Below are 22,128 nucleotides of genomic sequence, written 5' to 3'. Positions count from 1 at the left end.
CAATAGCTTCTCTCTTCACAAGATAAATGTTAATGTCGTAGGTTGCATGGGAACATTTGCTGGATGCAGCTTTCGCTTCCATCAGTGGTGCAGAATATTCATCCTTAAATCACTACGGCCATGTCCACACTAGGAACAGTTTACTGGTATAGGAACACCAGCATATAATACTGGCAGAGTGCTCCCAGTGTGGATCCAACTAAAGTAAAACAACCCCCTACCAGCAAAGCAAGCAATCCCAGTAAAAGCACAGTTTTGCTGGTATATTTGCGTCTGCTGTAGAGGCTTCTTTATACCCCTGGCTGATGTACCTGTGCCAGCAGAAGTCTGTAGCATAATCAGAGCCCAGGTCTAGGATACTGATTACAAGCACTGCCATGTGCTTCGCATTGCTGCTTCTTTCTGCCTGTGCCCCAAACAGAAATGGGCAACTGCCTCCTTCCCTTCCCATCTCAATGAGCATTCTCTTTAGTTGTCTTCTTGTTACCATTGATGGGACAAACCCTTTAGCCCTCAGGTTTCTGGCAAGTTGCCATTGGCACCCTTGGTGTTGCAGAGATTGTGCACGGCCAGCCTCCGACATGTACCTTTGTAAAGCACTTGTAGGTATTCTAGACACCATAGCGAAGATCCGGGTAACTAATCCTCATGCATGAGGGCATTCATTGATCGCTGGTGAGGGTCAGGATGGGCTCTCCCCTGAGCCCTGCAAAATTTCACATCATGGATGTTTTTTCCACCTTACTCTGCAGCAACAGGTATTGGCTGCTGCCAGAGGAAGGCTATTGTATAGACAGTCATATGGTTTGATCTTTTATGGAGCGCTTGCCCCCGGAGCAGTGAAGTTGCGTCATTGCAAGCATTGGCCTGGGCTATACAAGTCAGCCCCAAACCAGCAGCTTCACTGTTCCCATACCCAAGCTAGTGAGATTAAAGCTAGGTTGGGTATATCAGCTCAAGCTGCAGTCACAGCTAGGGCGACCACCTTTGTTGGATGGAAATAAGGGAAAGCCACACGAAAAATAAGGGACAGCGCTTTATTTTAAGGGACATTTTAGGGAAACACAATTTACCTTAGCGTATCAAGTGTAGATTTCTGCTACCCTCCAGTATACCATGCAATTATGATAAGTATCAATTTAATGTTTAAAATGGTCAGGAGACATCGCTTAAGCGAAGGGATGGGTGGTCACCCTAATCACTACCCATGATTGCAATCTAGACATACCCCGTGTTCTTAGGGCATGATAGAGATTCAGTTGTTTGATTACGTCTCACCTCTACATTTTATCAGAGAGAAAGATGCATTCACTGTACTTTCTTAAAACAGATTTACACCAATCCCAAGGAGCCACAGGTAAGGAGTAGTCAAGCTCTACTTAGGGGGAAATCAATTGCAGGGGTGAGTTGTACTATATTTGGAATGGGCTCATAGGGTTAAATTCTGCCTTGATTTGACAGGTATGCATGGTTGAGCGAGGAGACATAAGCTACCTCTTTCTCTTATTCCTTCACCCCAGCAGACCAACTCGGATGCCAGGCAGAGTGGTGATCCAGTGCTCCTCTTGAGTACTAGGCTGTGGGCCTGTCTGTTGCACCTGGTGTTGCTTGTTGGGTAGCTTAGGGGCATAGGTAGGACCTTGCTCCCTTCTGCTGAAGACCAGAAGCAGGAGCTGAGGATAATGCACACTGTTCCTTATGTCGTCATCTGTCCTGTAAAGACGGAACCTCTGCCCATCCACTACTGTTCCACTGCCCCGCAATGCGGCTCATGGAAGAAGAGCAAGAATTTACTCCATATACTTGGCTACCAAGGCTGGGATTAGTATCCCCCTCCAAAACCTTACCGAAATGCCCTTTAAATGTGTTATAGCCAGAGCTGTTTATGGTTTCTTATTTTCCTCAGAAAATGTTGAGTTTTCAGCAAAATATCGAAAACGGAAATATTTTCATTCTGATCTGCTGCCGCTGTCCCACAGGAGTTGTAGATCCAAAACCTCACGCTCCCATTCACCTGTATGAGTTCCCTTGAAGGACTGCATCTCCCATGATGCACCACAGGCCCCCTCTTGGCAAGGGAAGGGCATGGCCAGGGTGCACCACAGGTCCCTCTTGGCAATGGCAGTTGCGTGGCCCGGGTGCATCACACAGATGTAGTCTGGCTGGGGAGCCTGGCCCTCGAGGAAAATGGGAGCAAGAGGCACCTGGACTACAGCTCCCATGAGACCCTGCAGCAGCATTTCAAAATCGACATTTTTCTGTGCTCAGGCAAAAAATTTTGACAAAAAATTATTTAGTCAGAAACCCAGTGTTCCATCAGAAACCCATTTGGATGCGGAATTTTCAACCAGCCCGAACCGTAGCGTCACTGGTGTACGCTCTAGTTCGCATGCCGTTTGCATTATGACCTCCTGTTTTAAGTGGCTCCTGCTTTTTCTCCCCCAACTTCCTTTTGAGTTGGAGTTTCTCATGTTTCTTCTCAGCCCAGAAGTGGGTTTGTATTTGCTTCTTTTAAGAAAATCTGCAGATGATTTTTGAAATCAAAATGGAGCCTAGTCAATAATTTGATGCTGCTAGACAGGCGTAGGAATGAGGAAGCATGGACACCAGAGAGTTTCCTGCACAATCTATTGAGCTTTCTTTGGCAGCATGTTGCTGAAAGACTTGTTTTTTTCTGCTCCCTTTGTGAATGTCTAGAGGGTGACTGAGCTGTATCAGTTCAAATTCAAGTATACAAAGGACGGGCCCCAGATGGACATCCTCAGGTAATGGCTCTGTTTTATTTCTGAAAAATACACAGTGATAAATTTGCTTCATCAAAACATTTTTAAAGTGAAAACTGTCCCTTGTGATTGTATCATGCACCCCTCCAATATCACGAGGTGCTGAATGGCTTCATCTGCCATTGAACTCAGTGGAAATTAAGGGCACTCAGCATCCTGCAGGATCTGAACTCCTGCGCTGATGAGCTTACATATCACAGTACACGTGCTGTAACATCTAGATGCAGCAGAGCTGAATTAAGGACAAGATTGATGTATCCCACACCCACTCTGTGTAGCACTCTGCTGGTGGCGGCTGGGCCACACATAGAGTTTGATGAGCCTACTGCAGCCTCGGCTAACTGAGCAGGGTGTTGTACTTTAGGCAGTAGTGTCGTGCTTTGAAATTCAGAGGTCCCTCGTTCAATCTCTGGCTGCCAATGACCCACCCTGGCGTGCAGCATAATATTGACACCATGGGGATTGTTCTTCTTCAAACATTTGTTCGGCTCCCACTGTAGGTGTATGTGCCCTGTGTGCGTGAGCCTGGAATCTTTTAGCTGGCAGTGTCTGCTGGGGCTGTACATGTGCCCCATCTGCCCCCTACGGCAGGGTGTAAAAGGAGGGGCAGCCCCAACAGCTACTCAGTTCTTTCTCACTGCCCATGGTAGCAAGTCACAGCCCACAGTGTCCTCCTGCTTCCTCTTAGCATTTTAGTAGTTTTAGGGTTGTAGGTAGTTAGCTTGGAGTTAGTGTATTTTCTTGGTAAGTTTTAGTTAAGCTTGCTGCTAAAACAAACAAACATAAATTAAAGCAATTTTGCTTTCTATGAGTCTTTCCTCAGTACCAAGGAATAAGTCTGATGGCAGAGAACAGGTCTCTGAGCTTTAAAATCTGCCCTGCCTGCAAGACTGTTCTGCCTGCCCATGATGCATCTAGAAAGTGTTTAAGGGAGTCTCATATCCCTAGCTAGTGTGCCATTTATAGCTCTTTCTAAGCACATACAGAGGGCTCATGATGCCAGTGTAAAATTATTTTTAATGGAAAGATCTACATGGAGTGTGTCTGACTCTGAGGTACCCCCTTGGGAACAGTCTCTTCTGGCTTTGAAACCAGTTTCAATGAGTGATTCAGATATAAGAGACATCTCTCTGGCAGATAGATCTTTGTCCTCAGAAGACTTCATGCTGCTCTCAAGCACTCTGAGTCTTCTTGTCAGTCCTCCTCAGGTCAATCAGTAGTTCCTGCTGCCGGAGCCAGAAAAGAAGAAAGATCTCCAGACAGGGCTCAGCATCAATTGCCATCCCTGGTACCAACAAAGAAGAGGACTTGTCTAAAATGGCTCCTTTGAAACCACATTGGTATTGTGAGCCTTCAAAGACTGGGAGGCTCATGTTCCTTAGCTATGGTACTGCATCCTATACCTTCGGTGACTGACAACATTATCTCGGTACTGTGGGCATCTTGGAGTCATGGGTGCTTCCTTCTTCATCCACTAAAGTTGCTTTGACATCACCTTCTATCACTTTGGAACAGGAGTCCCCATTGCTAGATTTCTGTCCTTTTTCTCCAGTATACAGGACTCTTTTGGTACCACAGCCGAATGTTCCGAAGATGAAATTTTTTCTGTGTCCAACCTCTGTGGTGTTGCTGACTATCTCCTATGCTGTCAGATGTGAGTCTCTTCCCCTTCCTACACCTCAGGAATCACCACCTCTGTGAAAGGAATTTTATACATTTGCATCCTCATCTTTGCACAGCATCAGGAGCCCTTCTAGGAAGTCTCCACCTCACCTAGCAACATGTGAATGGCCTTGGAAGGAGTGCTTCAGAGAGGTCTCATGCCCTGGTTTCCACATTTGTAGTATCATATGCCTTTCCCATGTGGTTTGTAAACCTGGCCCTCTTGGTCTCTGTGGAGACCTCAGCCTCTTCCATCGACTGCTTATTTATGTGTGTCAAGAACCAGCCTGTGGGAGGATGCTCCCCGCCTGCCCCTGGCCCTCTGGACCTTGTCATCGGTGCCTGCCCCCGCGAGCTCCGGCCGCACTCTCTGCGTTACTGAACCATGCCTAGGACACAGCTGCACTTGCTCATGCTCCATACTTCTAATTTCTTCACCCTCGTCTCCTGCCCCGACACCAAATGGCAGGGCCTCCTACCACCTGTGGACGGTGAGGAGCCCTGCTGGGCCAGTCTGTATTCCGCTTTGGTTCCATGGCCCGCTGGGAATATTCTTTGGTGGCTCCTTCATGGAACCGTGTGCACAGGCATGTACTTGGTGCAGTACAGCCCCCTTCCTGACACTTTCCCCTTCTGTGGCATGAGGGAGATCCTGGTGCACATCTATCTCGAATGCACCAGGCTGCAGCCCCTTTTCTGGCTCCTCCAGAACCTTCTCCTCAGCTTCTGGCTGCACTTTTCCCCGGACCTTCTGATGTCTGCACATCCTATCCGTGGCCCCATGAAGTTACAAGACCTCCTGGTCATCTTCTTCCTGGTGCTGACCAAAGTGGCCATCCACCATACCAAGAGGAGGATGCTGGACAGAGAGGTGCCCTGTGACTGTGGGGTTCTTCCGCTTCTTGCTTTGCTCACATATCCACGCAGAGTTCCTCTTGGCCGCATCCACTGGCTCCCTGGACGCCTTCGAGGAGCAGTGGGCCTTGTCTGGGGTTCTCTGCTCAGCGTCCCACTCTGGCTTCCTGCTTTTGACCCTGTGACCCTCACTCCTATTCCTGTTTAATCATTTGTTATCCTCTGCTTTTACGTGAACCTTGGGTTTATTGGCTTGTCCCTTTAGGCTAAGGGAGAGGCCTTCAGAAGCCAACCCACTCCCAGGATTTCAAGAGATTCATCGAGATCCAGAGTAAAATTGCCCTTTTCCCTTAGGGATTCTTTTAGGGAGTCTCATTCATCTCATCAGGAACTCCTGAAAATTGGTGAGGAAGTCCTCATGGAGGACTATGAGGACCAGCCTGTTCCCTGGCCATCTGACAAGACCATGACTCTGTCTGATATGTCCACAATACGCAATGTCAGGGCGTTTAAGGACCTCCTTAAAAGAATGGTGGGTACTTTAGAGATTCTCCTGGAGAATGTGCAGGAGAGGTCACATAACTTATTGACATCCTGCACCCGGTATCCCAGGGTTGTTGGACCATGCCTATTAATGAAAGGCATTCTCGAGTTTGCCATCTAAGAGGGCAGATCATTTGTACTTTTTGAGGCGTTTGACTACTTTGTCACACAGCCAGGCCATGGGTCTTTGGTTGTAGTGATAGCTTAGGAAAGCTCTAAGCTGTCTGGGCCCCCTAAACTAAACCCAGGAACAAGGAGCCGAAGCAGATGGATCTTCTGGGGAGAAAAGTTTACTCATCTGCTAGTTTGCAGACTCGCATAGCTGATGATCAACCTTATTGGCTAACAACAATTTTCTTCAGGGGAAAGGTTTTACATCTGTCTGAAAAACCTCCTCGGGAGACCATAGATGAACTGAAGGCAGTGGCTACAGAAGGCCAGTTGGTGGCCAAGACAGCTCTGCAAGCCTCACTGGATGTCTGACGCTGCAGTATGTTCAGTGACTGCTGCAGTCACTAAAACAGGGGTCGGCAGCCTTTGGCACGCTGCCTGTCAGGATAATCCCCTGGTGGGCCGCGAGACATTTTGTTTATGTTGACCGTCCACAGGCACGGCTCCCCGCAGCTCCCAGTGTCAACGGTTCGCCGTTCCTGCAGCTCCTATTTTTACTTCTCTGTTAAAACTGTGTGTTTGGTAGTCATCACCTTGGCTGACAGGATAACCAAAATTCAAGATTTGATGGTTCATTCTCTGTATGCTTTGTTTCCTAAGGCATCATCCAGATTTTTTACCAAAAGCATTTTTGGTCTTCCATATAATTTATTGCCTTACCAATATGTTTTCATAAGCTTCAAGATTCTCCTACAGACACTAAACTCTACTCACTAGACATACTTAGAGCTACGTCCTTTTATCTTTCCAGAAAAAAGCCTTTTCTTAAATCATCTCAACTTTTTGTAACTTTTGGTAGCAAGCCTGTATGCCCTCAAAGACTTTCTAAATGGGTTACAGGCCTCATTAAAATGTCCTGTTCTTTGAATAAACTACATGTAGGAGCCTAAGTCTCACTGAGAATCAATGGAGTTAGGGTCCTGTGTCTCTTAGGCACGCTTGAAAATTTTATCCCTGGACTAGCATGTCATGTTAGGACTGAAGTTAGGGCATTCAACGCACTTCAATTAGAACAGGACGGACTTGAACATAACCTCTTTGAGTTTGTTGTACATGTGATTCTCACCCAATTCCCCCCATTCCTTAGAGGAAAATTATTTAGAAGCTAGTCAAGTAGGTGAAAGGCACTTGCATTGTGGCTGCTTGTGCCCAATTTAGTCATGTACTAACAAGTGAATCATGACGCTTGTATAATGAAGTTTATTGCCCCAGTTACAATATCTGTTCACTTGTCAATTACACGATTCTTAACCCTGGACTATTGTGTTCCTTCATGCCATCTCCCACTGTTGAAAGTCTGCGTCACTTCCCTATTCATGTTAGGCCTACATGAAAGCACTGAAGCTCTGTTACTGTAGTGCAAGACAAACCAGTGGGAGCTGAATATTTTTAATTGGGGTTTGGACATTAATGATTCAGTTGCTCTTTTGTTTTGGCTACAGCACCAAAATGAGCTTTGCAAAGGGGGTGAGCAGTGAAGAGATTAAGAAAGGTAGCATCCTGCTGATCCGTAAGCTGTACCTCTTAATGCAGAACCTCGGGCCCCTTCCCAATGACATTACCCTCACCATGAAACTCTTTTACTACAGTGATGGTAAGTGGAGAACAGTCTGCCCCGTCGAGCTGATTTCCCCTCCTGTTAGCTCCCATGAGCAACGCATGCCACCGTAAAAGGGAACAAAGACTAGAAAGGTGAAATCTGGACCCAGAAAGCTGTTGTGTTGAGACAGCATGCAAAATAGAATAGTGCCATTCAGTGCATAAAGATGTGGCACCTGCTTTTTAAGGAAATAGTCACAAACTGTGTAAGAAATACAGCTGAGCAATGGAAAAGGGACACATCCTTTCCCTTTACCTCAGTATGAGGCGCAAACATACTTGGCTAGGTTGGTATTTCTCCAGAAAGTGAGTGTATAAATGGCAACACAGAGGCCCAAGTTTATTATCTCTGAGTGACTCTGGATCAAATGTGCTCTGTTAATAGACTTTGAAGCCAGAAAGGACTGTTATGATAATCTAGTCTGACATCTTGCATAATAGATCGTAGGACAGAATTTTTATTACTTCTGTAAGAGATTAGCCAGGATTTGAATTTACATACAAAGCAGGAGGTTTCCACTAGACCACCAAGCCACTGCAAGTTTACACATAAAAAGATATTTTTTCCTCCTAGGTGCCAGCCCCACAAACTTCGATCTGACGTTAAACTGGTCTCTTTCTTTCTTGTGTATCTTCACTATTAATAAAGATTCTGTAGAGCAAATGCTGCCCAGTTGCACCTCTTCAACCTCACTGCCTTCAGCTGGGTTAGATGATATAAATGAGGGGAGAATATGAAGATAGTGGGGTTACCCACGTATATCTGGGCAACAGGGGGCTGCAGAAAGACTTGTGGAGGCTTCTCTCACCATTGGGCTGCAGAAGCTTTGATGTCCTGGGGACGATGTTTCCTTTGCACTTCACACCCCAATTGAATCTATCCAGAGCCGTGCCTAATTACTTGGGCTAGGTTCTGGATTTGTCCATTATTGCAGATTAAAGTGGCTTAGAATTTAGTCTCTCTATCAACCGAGGACCCTCTTTCCTGCACAGTAACTCCTGATGATTACCAGCCCCCTGGCTTTAAGGAAGACAGCAGCCCAGATAACCTGTTGTTTGATGGAGATCCTGTCAACCTGAAAGTTGGGTCCATATCCACTGGGTTTCATATCCTGAAAGTAAGAGTGACAACTGAGAGCAAGAGGATGAGGACATTGGGAAGCAGCCTGATCCAGGAGACCGGCCCTACTGAGATCTCCCATCAAGGGCTGGATTGTGACGAAGAAGAAGAGGGTAGTACCAAGGTAAGGAAATGGCTCCAAGTCACCAGCAGTTACTGTGGGGAGTGGGCTCTGCCTTTATAGTCTCCCCTGAAAAGAGAGATGTTTTCTAAGAATTCCAGCTTTAACTTGTTCTTGCTTAGCAGTATTCTGAGGTATGGCAGCAGTGCTGTAGTGCCATGAGCAGGGTGCTAGACGTGAGTAGACCTAACGTTTTTTTCCCAACATTGCACTGACTCACTGGGCAAGTCACATCCTCTCTCTGTGTCTCATTTTCCCCATCTGCAAAACGAGGCTAAAGACACTAACCCACCCTTGTAAAGAGCTTTACAATCTATGGGTGAAAACCTGTACAACGGCTGCTGGTGCTAAAACTCTTGGTTTGGACGTTGTAATAATGTCTCTAGTCTTGAACACTGGGGGTGAAATCATGGCCTCATTGAAATCACTGGTACAACTCCTAGGATTGCATGCTGGCAGTGTAGGAAGGAAGGCAGAATGATGGGGAACTGATTTCAGAGTAACAGCCATGTTAGTCTGTATTCGCAAAAATAAAAGGAGTACTTGTGGCACCTTAGAGACTAACCAATTTATTTGAGCATGAGCTTTCGTGAGCTACAGCTCACTTCATCGGATGCATACCGTGGAAACTGCAGCAGACTTTATATATACATTGTTTCATATTCTCTGTGTATATATAAAGTCTGCTGCAGTTTCCACGGTATGCATCCGATGAAGTGAGCTGTAGCTCACGAAAGCTCATGCTCAAATAAATTGGTTAGTCTCTAAGGTGCCACAAGTACTCCTTTTCTTGATGGGGAACTGGGTTACATAGCTGTAATTTATGGTCTCTGAATGTGACTTCTCCATAGACCCATCCTGGTTCTTCTTGTCCATTGGGTCTAGGTGTGGACTAGTGTTTTAAAATTTTCCAAGTAGTACAGTGACCTGACGTTGATTTGTAAGTTGTACCAGGTTTTTGTTCTTAGTGCACAATCTGAGCATGAGAATCTGTGAAGGAGATCAATTCAGGGAGCTAATTGTTTTTAGCCGAGTAATCTAGCTTTTCTGGATTGTCTTCACCCCCTTCCGTAAACAGACTGAAAAATCTTTTTTTAAAATCCATGGGATCTCAGTCTCCGTTACGCTGAACCTTGTGGCATCGTTTCCATCAGTGCAAAGTGGACATTAAAATGCTATCATATCAGAATTGTCTCATGTACCTTTTCTGGCATTAAATTACCTCTCTTGAGCCCAGTGCCAGTGGGATTACATGTGCATAACTGAGAATAGATTTTGGCCTGGTTCTCATTAGTCTCTACTTCTTCCACTGACCTCCTGTTTCTTTAGAATTTGAAAAACCTTAATTCCTTGGGTAAATAACATAATTTTCTTCTCCATCTCATTACTGTGGCTAGAGCACTCAACTGGGATTCAGGAGACTTGCTCTTCGATGCCCAGCTCTGCCATTGGATTGCTGGGTGATCTTGGGCAAGTCATTTCACCTCCCTGTGCCTTGGCTCTCTCATTTCTGAAATGGGGATAATGATGATCACTTCTTTTGTTAAGTGCTTTTAGATCTACAGATGAAAAGTACAATATAAAGGCTAGGTGGTGGTGGTGTTTTTAAAAAGTGTTCTCTTCTTTGTATTTCCCAGCATGTCCTTACTTCTCCAAAGTCTGTCTTCTAGATCATGAGATCTTCTGGGAGAGTCTCTCTCTCCACATTAGTGTCTTGTACAGCTCAGACCTAACCGTGTCACAAACATTATTGTTATTATATTTATTCTGGTAGCTGTGATTCAGCATGGCCAGAAGGCAGCAGGAGAGTGATATAGGAGAGATATGTAAGTCCCAGGATGAGGAGAAGCCTTATTCCCTGTAGAGGGAAGAAAGGTTTCTATAGCTTAATTAAAAGCACCTGAAGCCAATTAAAACACCTGAAGCCAGTCATCTGATAAAGACCCCCTGCTTCAATCAGCCAGGGGAAGGAGTTGGAGCAGAGTGCAGTATGGAGGAGTTGAAGTAGAGGAGAGTTTGGAGAAGTGCTGTGGCTGGCTAGAAGACCAAGACCCTAGGTAAAGAGACACCCGGCTTGTGCAGAGAGAGGGCAGGAACCCCACAAGCTGAAGAGCAGGAGAGGGAATTAGCCCAGGGGAAGGAAGCACTAATTCAAGTGGTTTGCCACTATCCCTAGTGCCCCTGGGCTGGGACCTGGAGTAGAGGGCGGGCCCGGGTCCCTCTCTTTCCACTACCCTTCTCTGGGTTACAACAGTAGATACCCTAGTTCAGGGGCAGGAAACTGCGCCCTGAACCCCCCTCCACAAGAACAAGAAGCGTGGGACCCATCATAATCGTGCCAGCAATTTGCCACATAGCATTTAGAAGCCTCAAACATAGAGCAGGGACCCACTGTGCTAGTTACTGTGTAAACACCTAAGAAGCGACAGTCCCTGCCCCAGAGTGTCTGCAGTCCAAATACAAGGGCTTGTCTACACAGGGCTATTGGCCAACATAGCTAATAGTTATTCCCCTGTAGCTATTCTGGAATAACTCCCTGTATGATTACTGGATTCTGAAATAAAAGTGACTTTATTCTGGTAAAGTTGTTCTGGTTCCAAAGACCTAAAACAAGAGAGAGGCCAATGTGTACAAATAATTACCTTTTCAAAGTTATGAAGCCTCATGTCAAATCAAAATATGTATGGTGTCACAGTTTTCTGGGTTAACTGCACCTTTGTCCCCCACCCACCTAGCCACCCCTGGTCTTTTTCGAGGGCACACAGTCATTACCTCTCCTTGGGGAAGAGACCTGCCACTCTCTCCCTTCAGATGGGGGTTTGGGCTTGCAGTCCTGTTGCACCTCACTGTGGTTTTTTGCAGGTCTGACTGGGGTCCAGCACCTGTGGTTTACTCGTTCTTTAGGGACCATAACAGTGCTCACCAGTCACCAACCAGCCTTCACAAAACAAACTGCATTTATTCTTAGGGCAAAAAGCATTACAGAGAAAACATAAAAAAACAATTTAAGAACCTACATGCATTCTAAAAGCTTATCAGAGGTCACCCCCAGCTCCAACACAGGGCTCTGGTATGTGTCAGTCTTTCAAATCCTACGCTGAGTTTACCCCTTTGGTTACATGTTTGTCAGTTTTTAGATCAGGAACCAGACCCACCTGGACAGTTCAGCAGCTTATTTGTACAGCTCAGGCCTTTGATCTCTAGGAACAGGTAGTCACCAGTCAATGGCTTTCTCCTCAGGGCATAGCTTCAAAAGGCTGAGTTTTTACATAAATGCAGTTGTGGAATTTGCACTAACCATTCCCCAAGGATTCCCAGGGAACTCAAACAGCTTATTGTCCCAAAAGTCCATGCCCATCTGGCACATTCCAGCATCACTGGTTGAACTCCGTACACTTCCCAGGTCTCAAATCTGTCACAGTTCAGTGCACGTTGATCTGAAAATCTGCCTCTGAATGTCACGATGGAATCTGCTGGCAGCTGAGCAATTTTGAAAATCTGGCCCCAGCTTTTGGTGCTGACCTCTTAAAAACCTGGCCCTGACCTCTTTTGAAAATCTTCCCTTTGTTACATTTCCACGCAGGGCATGTAGTTGAGGATGGGCAAGTGGGATTGGGAAAGCACTGAAAGCATTTAAGTTCAGAATGAGTGATCTTCAATCAGGGTGGATTTGATTTAAATCAAATTGATTTACATCACTAGTCAGGAAGACTTGATTTACTCATGGATTTCTACATAAAAGTGCATTCTTGTTGGTTGTTATAACCTTAATATGTATTCTTTACAACTCAGAAATAGATGTAGGTTTCGTTTTTAGAAGGTACACACTATACATTTTTAAACAGTGATTTATTTTGAAAACTTTTCAGATTAGTTTTACAGCTATATCAGAAAATGAATGATTGTTTGGTTATTTTATTTACCAAAGGTAATTGAAGGAGATATTTATGAAGTCATTGGGAGGTGGACCATCTCCAATTCAACAGGTTAATCATTAATATTTGAAGGATTTTCTTGCCGTGCTGTATTAGGAGGAGAACATCACCAAACAGATATTTAAATTGTTTTATTTAACTAAAACAACAACATTATGTATTCTGGATTTTTTTCTTCAATAGCAAACATATAATATTTTAACAAAACAAGCATATGAATTTTTGAATTTAGTTAGGTTTCAGAGTAGCAGCCGTGTTAGTCTGTATCCACCTTAGAGACTAACAAATTTATTTGAGCATAAGCTTTCGTGAGCTACAGCTCACTCCTTTTCTTTTTGTGAATTTAGTTAAACATTCAAGTTTTTAAAATCAGGTTTGTTTTTGTTAAAGTTGTTTTTAACTAAAATAGTTAAATGAAATATTTAAAAACAAAAACCAAAAATTAAATAGACTATGTCAGCCAGGTCAACATGAGAAACTTAAAATATTGGTTTCAGAGTAGCAGCCGTGTTAGTCTGTATTCGGAAAAAGAAAAGGAGTACTTGTGGCACCTTAGAGACTAACCAATTTATTTGAGCATAAGCTTTCGTGAGCTACAGCTCACTTCATTGGATGCATTCAGTGGAAAATACAGTGAGGAGATTTATATACATAGAGAACATGAAACAATGGGTGTTACCATACACACTGTAAGGACAGTGATCACTTAAGATGAGCTATTACCAGCAGGAGAGCGGGGGGCGGGGGGGAGAAAACCTTTTGTTGTGATAAGCAAGGTGGGCCATTTCCAGCAGTTAACAGGAACGTCTGAGGAACGGTGGGGGTGGGGGATGGGAAATAAACATGGGGAAATAGTTTTACTTTGTGTAATGACCCATCCACTCCCATTCTCTATTCAAGCCTGAGTTAATTGTATCCAGTTTGCAAATTAATTCCAATTCAGCAGTCTCTCATTGGAGTCTGTTTTTGAAGTCTTTTTGTTGAGGAATTGCCGCTTTTAGGTCTGTAATCGAGTGACCAGAGAGATTGAAGTGTTCTCCGACTGGTTTATGAATGTTATAATTCTTGACATCTGATTTGTGTCCATTTATTCTTTTAGGTAGAGACTGTCCAGTCTGACCAATGTACATGGCACTGTACATGGCAATGTACATGGCATGATAATGTGGCTGATGTGATTAGGCCCTATGATGGTGTCCCCTGAATATATATGTGGACACAGTTGGCAACGGGCTTTGTTGCAAGGATAGGTTCCTGGGTTAGTGGTTCTGTTGTGTGGTGTGTGGGTTAACTGATCACTCTCCTTACAGTGTGTATGATAACACCCATTTTTTTATGTTCTGTATGTATATAAATGTCCTCACTGTATTTTCCACTGAATGCATCCGATGAAGTGAGCTGTAGCTCACGAAAGCTTATGCTCAAATAAATTGGTTAGTCTCTAAGGTGCCACAAGTACTCCTTTTTTTTAAATATTGGCTTCTGCTGCTAACTCAGTCATCTTTACCCTCATTTTCCTGTTTGTTCATAATCTGGAAAAGAAAAACAACCTTTCCTGCTTTTTCAGGTCTCAAATGATTTCTCAATTTGGAATGAATTAGTTGAAAGGAAGAAAATATTCTTTCTACACTGGCAGAAGAAGCTCCTGCTGTTAAAAGTGAGATTATCACTTCAACGGTCTCTGAATCCAAGTGCTTAAGTGATTTCCACCAGTTCACTGGTGTGACTTTCTTTCCAACATCATCACCCTTAGCTCTGAAGTTTATTATAGTTGGCATTATGGAGGGATGATTGCTGGATGTCCATGTCATAGCAACTCCTCTTCTTCAGCAGTTAAAGTTTGACTCTGGTACCAAGTATTAAGAAAATTTGTATAACCCTTCTGCCGGTCAGAGTTGACAGCAACAAGGGCCGGGTTCAGTATCTAGGGGTTCCATTTCTATAACACAATGCAAAACTGGCTTGAGCCCCCACCCAGTGACCTGGGACAATTACATACCACCCCCCTGGGTGCCTCTAAGAGGCAGTACTTCCCCTCTTGCAAGCACGGAGTCTGAGTTTAGCAAAAGCCTTTTAATAAAGGAGGGAAACAATGCGGCATTATGTTGGGGAAACACCACAAACAAGATTCATAACACCAACCATGAGCAAAAGTCCCATCCCCAAGTAAGTTTGGTAGTGTCCTTTTCCCCTCAGGATCTTAAGTCCAACAACCCAATTGTCACCCCTCCACTCCCAGTTTCTGTCCTTGGTTAGTGCGGCCCCCCCGAGTTCAGAAGTTCATATGCAGAGTTTACCTCCCAGCGTGGGTGGAAGTGGAGGAAGGTATGGGGGGCATCTTATATGCTCCACTGCTCGGGGTAAACAGCCAAATGCCACTCCTCTCCATGGGTTCTGCTGCACTCTTCATCGCCAGCTGCGCCTCTCCGCCACTGCCCTGCTATCTGCTCCACTCTGCTCTCAGTGCTAGCCGTCCTGCTGTCCTCTCACCAACTTGGCCTCAGACCCCTCCCCCTACTTAACACAGCTCTCAGCAATTTCAGCTCTCAGTGATTTTTAGCTGGTAGTAGGGAAGCCTCAGTGCTGGTGCGCCACTAGCTAATGCTTAGACCTAGATACCAATAATGTCAGCTCTGCAGCATGTCACAAGACTCCTAATGGAGCCAAAATTAGCTCTGTCATTACACAGTGGAGAGAGGAGGGGTCAAAGTAGTGTTTGGGGAGCCACACTACCAGGTACACATACCTATCCCCAGCCTCTCTCAATTCACTGGGTTTTGGAACCCATGTCCCTCGCCTAGCAAGTGCTACTTAGTTGAGGGCAAGTCCCGCCATCATAAAATGCCAAGTACAGTTCTACTGTCCTTGTGTCACATAACCAGGATAACAACACTTTATTACTCCTGCCCCAAAAACAAAGAGACTGGGGATCCCACAGCAGCCAAAGTGACCATTTGGGCAAGCAGTCCATCATGCTAGGCAGGGTGGGTGTGCCCATGCAAACGAGATCAGACCCTGAAGTCCTTTTCCGCAGCTCACCACCAGATGTCAGGGTAGAGCTCATTCTGACTCTGTTTACATCTGCAAGAAAATGAGCTAGAGATAGTGCTTGTCGTTTTTTTAATGCTTGTAATTTAACTCTGTCATTGCATATTTCTCTTTTTAAGATCTCACTCAGTTCCTTCCAAATTTCAGCAGTGTCATCAATAAAACAGCGATTTCCCTGCATTTTGTGCTAGGCTACAGAAATAGGCTTCAGGGTACTCAGCACGTGTTCAACATTTCTCTGAAGCCCAATGTTGGGAACTTTGGCTGTGACAGGGCCATCTATTTTTTTCACGATTTTGTTCACAAACTGTCATCAGATTAGGCCAGTTCTTGATCTAGTGCTCAGAACAGTCCACTGCTGAGTTCCATCGCACATTCTGTGGGGGAGTTATCTTGGTTCCTCCCGCTTTTTGCAGAGCAGCTGCTGCAAAGTGGTTGTTACTGAAGTATTTTGCAAAAGTCTTTGGCTAGGAGGTGCATCAAATAAGCACTGCAACCTATGTTATGAGCTTGGGACTCTCTTCTAAATAATTTCTTCTCATCTTGGATACATTTGCAGCATTGTCTGTGACCAAGATGCATACTAGACATTTGAATTTTTTTTTCACAGTTTGTTATAGCTTTTACTGCTACTTCTTGTAAGTATTCTGCTGTGTGTGCATTTCCTGATGTATCAATTGTTTCTGTAAGGAAGACATTCCCTTCTTCTGTTGTCACACAAGCACATACAACAGGATCATTGTGGACATTACTCCACCCATCACGACTCAGGTTAACAATTTTACCCTCCAGACCTTTTGCACACTGCTCAATTTCTCTTTCATACACTTTATCCAGAAATTTGCCTGCAACATCTGCTCTGTTGAATGGACTGTATCCTGGTCTTAATGATTGAACCATGTTAATGAAGTGTGGGTTCTCAATCATAGGGAAAGGAGAGTTTGTTGTATAAACAAACTGGGCATTTTTTTCATCAATTACCTCTTTTTGTAATCTGCTGGTTCTTATCACAAACTTATCTATGGTTGTTTCTGGATGATGGAGATTTTTTTTTCTTTTTGCTACAGGTGATATACTGTGGCTATGTGACATACATGATGTGACTGAAACACGATCATTGGCAGATAACTCTGAAACTATAGAAAATGATGGTTATCTTGAAGGTGGATAGTCTTCAGAATCGTGTATGTTGAGGATGGATTCTCCTAAACAAAATAAGTCAATGCAGTTATTTAATTATTATGACCATACTGCTCATTTAGTATTACTCATTGCATTCACTGACACTCAGTGCTACTTTAAAGGTGAAATTGTAAAAGGAAGATCTGCCTATTTCAGCTATTTATTTTTGATCACAACTATATCTAAAATGATAGTACCATAGAGTAACAACTATATTTTTTGCTCAAACATGAGAATTCAAGAATAGTCCAGAAGGAAGGAAGGCAGTCCTTAAGAAAGAAGTATGAAATAAAAAAGTTTACCAACCTGAAGATCCTGCATGTTCCTTTCATCGTCTTCAATGCAGCTTCCTCTTGAGAAGGAACACTTCTCATTATATTGTTTCATTCCGGCAACCTGGCCTTGCATTTCTTTGTTGCACTGTTTGCATTTTGCATGCATGCCTGTCTTACCCACAGGTAGAGGAACTTCATTAAAATATTCCCAAACTGGGTCTCTTTTATGGTTCCTGCTGCCATTATAGGTTTTCCCTTCTAGTGAGAGAATAGTATGATAGATCTCAAATCAATGAAGGCTACACTCAGAAAGACCTCAAGACTTCTGGAACATGCTGCTCAAATAGTTTCACTTTTGTTTCTACTGCCTGTCCCTCCCTTCTCACATTTATCTCCAGACTTCTCCTTCTCCAGATCTATTCTGCCCTCAACAATCTTCTATTCATTGAACTTTTTGAAACTTTGCACTTTTAGAGAGAGGTAACGGATTGACTCTCTGTACACAAATTTGCAGTGGGATAATAGGGTTGAGGTCTGTTATTTCTCACCTCTATATATTATTAATTTATTTTAAAACATTTTTGCTGTTAACAAGCATGTTATCTCTGGAGACACAAATCCACCGTTTGAGAACTGAAAAACTAAGCATCTCTGATGGTATCTTCTAGACTGAGCACTGAGTTCCATTGGGTAGATAGAAAGATTTACCTAAATAATCTACACAGAAGCCTCTAGACTGAGCACTGAGTTCCATTGGGTAGATAGAAAGATTAACCTAAATAATCTACACAGAAGCCCCTAGCACTCCGTAAGATTGAGTACGTAATCCATGAACGATTGGAACTCATTTACAAAACTTTTCTTAAACATTACATGAATATATTGTCTCATATTATAGAATTAGAATTTATAATCCCTATTCTATGATGAGATCTCTTTGAGCTATAATGTATCTTAGTTAAAACTATCTTTAATAGGTTTTTTCCTCAAAAAGCATTTTATCAAAAAAATCCAATTTAAATAAAAATCCAATTTTATTTATTTATTTTTTAAAATCATTTATTTTTATCGACCCTGTCTTCAGTCTGAGTAGTTCTTGTGGGTAAGGTTTTATTTCTTAGTGCTTGTCTATATGGAGACTTAGGGAATGGCAAGATGGGGTGTAAATCTAACTGGCCATGTGGACCCTGCTACCACACATTAAAAGCTCTGTAGTGTACTCTCTGATGTACTGTTGTCAGAGTGTCCATTTTCTGAACACTACTGTGCTAAACGATAGTCACAAAAACACCACCCTATACCGGAAACCTACTGACCGCTATACTTACCTACATGCCTCCAGCTTCCATCCAGGACACACCACACGATTCATTGTCTACAGCCAAGCTCTAAGATACAACCACATTTGCTCCAATCCCTCAGACAGAGACAAACACCTACAAGATCTCTATGAAGCGTTCTTACAACTACAATACCCAGCTGCTGAAGTGAAGAAACAGATTGACAGAGCCAGAAGAGTACCCAGAAGTCACCTACTACAGGACAGGCCCAACAAAGAAAATAACAGAACGCCACTAGCCATCACCTTCAGCCCCCAACTAAAACTTCTCCAGCTCATCATCAAAGATCTACAACCTATCCTAAAAAATGATCCCTCACTCTCACAGATCTTGGGAGGCAGACCAGTCCTCACTTATGGACAGCCCCCCAACCTGAAGCAAATACTCACCAGCAACCACACAACAAAAACACTAACCCAGGAATCTATCCTTGCAACAAAGCCCGATGCCAACTCTGTGGACATATATCTAGTCAAGTGACACCATCATAGGATCTAATCACATTAGCCACACCATCAGGGGCCCGTTCACCTGCACATCTACCAATGTGATATATGCCATCATGTGCCAGCAATGCCCCTCTGCCATGTACATTGGCCAAACCGGACAGTCTCTATGCAAAAGAATAAATGGACACAAATCTGACATCAGGAATCATAACATTCAAAAACCAATAGGAGAACACTTCAGCCTCTCTGGCAACACAGTAAAAGACTTAAGAGTGGCAATTTTGCAACAGAAAAGCTTCAAAAATAGACTCCAACGAGAAACTGCTGAGCTTGAATTAATATGCAAACTAGATACCATTAACTCGGGTTTGAATAGAGACTGGGAGTGGCTGGGTCATTACACAAATTGAATCTATTTCCCCATGTTAAGTATCCTCACACTTTCTTGTCAACTGTCTGAAATGGGCCATCTTGATTATCACGACAAAAGTTTTTTTCTCCTGCTCATAATAGCTCATCTTAATTAATTAGCCTCTTACGGTTTGTATGGCAACTTCCACCTTCTCTGTATGTATATATATATATATCTTCTTACTATATGTTCCATTCTATGCATCCGATGAAGTGGACTGTAGCCTATGAAAGCTTATGCTCTAATAAATTTGTTAGTCTCTAAGGTGCCACAAGTACTCCTTTTCTTATTGAGATGAGAATATACCACAGTGTGTTTGTTTCTGAGAATGAAATGTTAGCACCGTCTGAAAACAAAGTGCAACTTCAAAGCCACCATGAGATTTTGATCTATCAAATCCAGTCACGCTGCTGGACAATGTCTTTAAAGTTGACACGTCTGACATTATAATGTTTACGTTTTAGGTAAAAAAGAAGACATGGGAGTGAGGGGGGCAGACAGCCTGCTCTGCACTAAGGCTTCTCAGCAGGTGAGCATCACTCTGGCTTGCTTGTGGTTAGGATTAAGAAACTTCTGGAGAACTGGAATTCACTACCGAGTCCTTTTATTTTGTCTGGGAGCTTAGTAGGATTGTTTTTAAAGAAGAATGAAACATAAATATGATTAAGAATATCAACAATTTTATTAAATAGGATAGAAGTTTGTAAAGGATATAAACTCTCATGGCCCAGGGCATAAACCCTGACTGATGGGGTTTACAAAGACAAAGTGGGTAAGGTAACATCTTTTATTGGACAACTTCTGTTAGTGAAAGAGACAAGGGTTCGAGCTAAACAGACCTCTTCTTCAGGTCTGGGAAAGACATGGCTATAACAACACTGCACACAACAATGAAAGAAACTTCGCATTGGCAGTTTATTCCATAACTGTCTTCTACAAGAGTTTTTGCACATTTCTCTGAAGCATCCAGTATTGGCCATTGTGGAGAAAGGATACCACACTGGGTGGATCGTTAGCCTAACCTGGTTTCATTCCCTCTGGGCATTGTGGAGCAACATTCCTCAAAGAATGTATGCACCACCACAAGTGATGTTTGGGGATTATTTGGATCTACTGGCCAAAATTGGATCTCCCATCCCCACTCCAAGAGGGAGTGTATGGGCCACAGGCTCTGCTGGTTCTTTGTCTCTTAGGTAACAGGTTTGTCAAAGCACTGCAGAAAACTTCTTTACAAAGCCCATTTATTTGAACATTGATCAGGAGCCTAGAATTTGATGTTATACATCACATTTCATACTTAGGGATCTACACTGGTCTCCATTGAAAAATCAATATTCACTCACCAGAATGTCTAAGAAACTAATATTTTCCTGTTCAATGTCTCAGATACCATGGGACGAACGCGGTTGGTAAACGAGTGCCAGCCACTGAACAATCAGTCTCCAAACAACTCCCATTGACTTGAATGGTGCAGGACCAAGCCCTTACACAGTGAGTTAGTTTGAGTGATACAAGAAGTGCTCCACGAGCATATTCTGATCATAATGGACCATGGGATGTCCATCTTTCACCCACACATCAAGTGGAGACCTCAGCTTAACATCTCATTCAAAGTGTGGGAATTTGAACCCATGACTCTCTAACTCAGAGATAAGAATGTGCTACCAAGAGAGCTTTGCCTTTCAGCAGCTAAAGTGTCCCTGTCTGAAACATTTGCCAACAGTTTGTCTCTCAAAGATGAAGATCTCTGCCCAGGTTTATCTTTATCAAACTTTAACCACATCTTTCTCTGAAGTACAGCCTCCAGTTTCCTTCTGATTGTTGTTTATTCCATCATCAGTGTGAAAACAGGAGCCTTCTTGTTGTTAACTCATTTTGTCCTACTGAATCATGCTCTGACATCCTTAGTGTGACATCATGTTCTATTCATAGCATCAGACACATACCTTATGCAGTGTGATGAACTTTAGTCTGCATGCAATGGTGTTGGCGAGGAATTGTGAAGGTGGTGCTTGGAACCACAACGTTGGTGATTGAAAAAACAGAGGAGTCACTCTACCCATTGAAAAGGAGTACTTGTGGCACGTTAGAGACTAACCAATTTATTAGAGCATAAGCTTTCGTGAGCTACAGCTCACTTCCTCAGATGCATATCGTGGAAACTGCAGCAGGCTTTATATATACACAGAGAATATGAAACAATACCTCCTCCCACCCCACTGTCCTGCTGGTAATAGCTTATCTAAAGTGATCATCAGGTGGGCCATTTCCAGCAAAAATCCAGGTTTTCTCACCCTCCACCCCCCACACAGTTTCTTCTTACAACTACAATACCCACCTGCAGAAGTAAAGAAACAGATTGATAGAGCCAGAAGAGTTCCCAGAAGTTACCTACTACAGGACAGGCCTAACAAAGAAAATAACAGAACGCCACTAGCCGTCACCTTCAGCCCCCAACTAAAACCCCTCCAACGCATTATTAAGGATCTACAACCTATCCTAAAGGATGACCCAACACTCTCACAAATCTTGGGAGACAGGCCAGTCCTTGCCTACAGACAGCCCCGCAACCTGAAGCAAATACTCACCAACAACCACATACCACACAACAGAACCACTAACCCAGGAACTTA

The 22,128-nt window shown here is 43.6% G+C and overlaps 1 protein-coding gene across 18 annotated transcripts in view; it reads left to right on the top strand.

The window, feature by feature from the left end:
- HORMAD2 (HORMA domain containing 2) overlaps positions 1-22,128 on the top strand; it is a 107,831-nt gene that overhangs the window by 24,797 nt on the left and 60,906 nt on the right. For 10 of the 18 annotated variants that reach the window (XR_012155165.1, XR_012155162.1, XR_012155166.1 and 7 more), the window contains 4 exons: positions 1,331-1,357; positions 2,698-2,765; positions 7,457-7,608; positions 8,607-8,857. Coding sequence is in view for 14 of the 18 variants with exons in the window: in XM_073313620.1 (XP_073169721.1) it covers positions 1,331-1,357; positions 2,698-2,765; positions 7,457-7,608; positions 8,607-8,857 (498 nt within the window). In the remaining 4 variants the exon portion in view is untranslated. Of the gene's footprint in view, positions 1-1,330; positions 1,358-2,697; positions 2,766-7,456; positions 7,609-8,606; positions 8,858-16,904; positions 17,316-18,716; positions 19,935-19,959; positions 20,025-22,128 lie in introns of those variants that run through there. The other 8 variants (XM_073313622.1, XM_073313623.1, XM_073313624.1 and 5 more) reach the window with 5 other exon arrangements.

This window comes from Lepidochelys kempii, chromosome 15, assembly GCF_965140265.1.
Source record: "Lepidochelys kempii isolate rLepKem1 chromosome 15, rLepKem1.hap2, whole genome shotgun sequence".
Lineage (NCBI taxonomy): Eukaryota > Metazoa > Chordata > Testudines > Cheloniidae > Lepidochelys > Lepidochelys kempii.
This window is presented reverse-complemented; position numbering and strand designations above follow the sequence as displayed.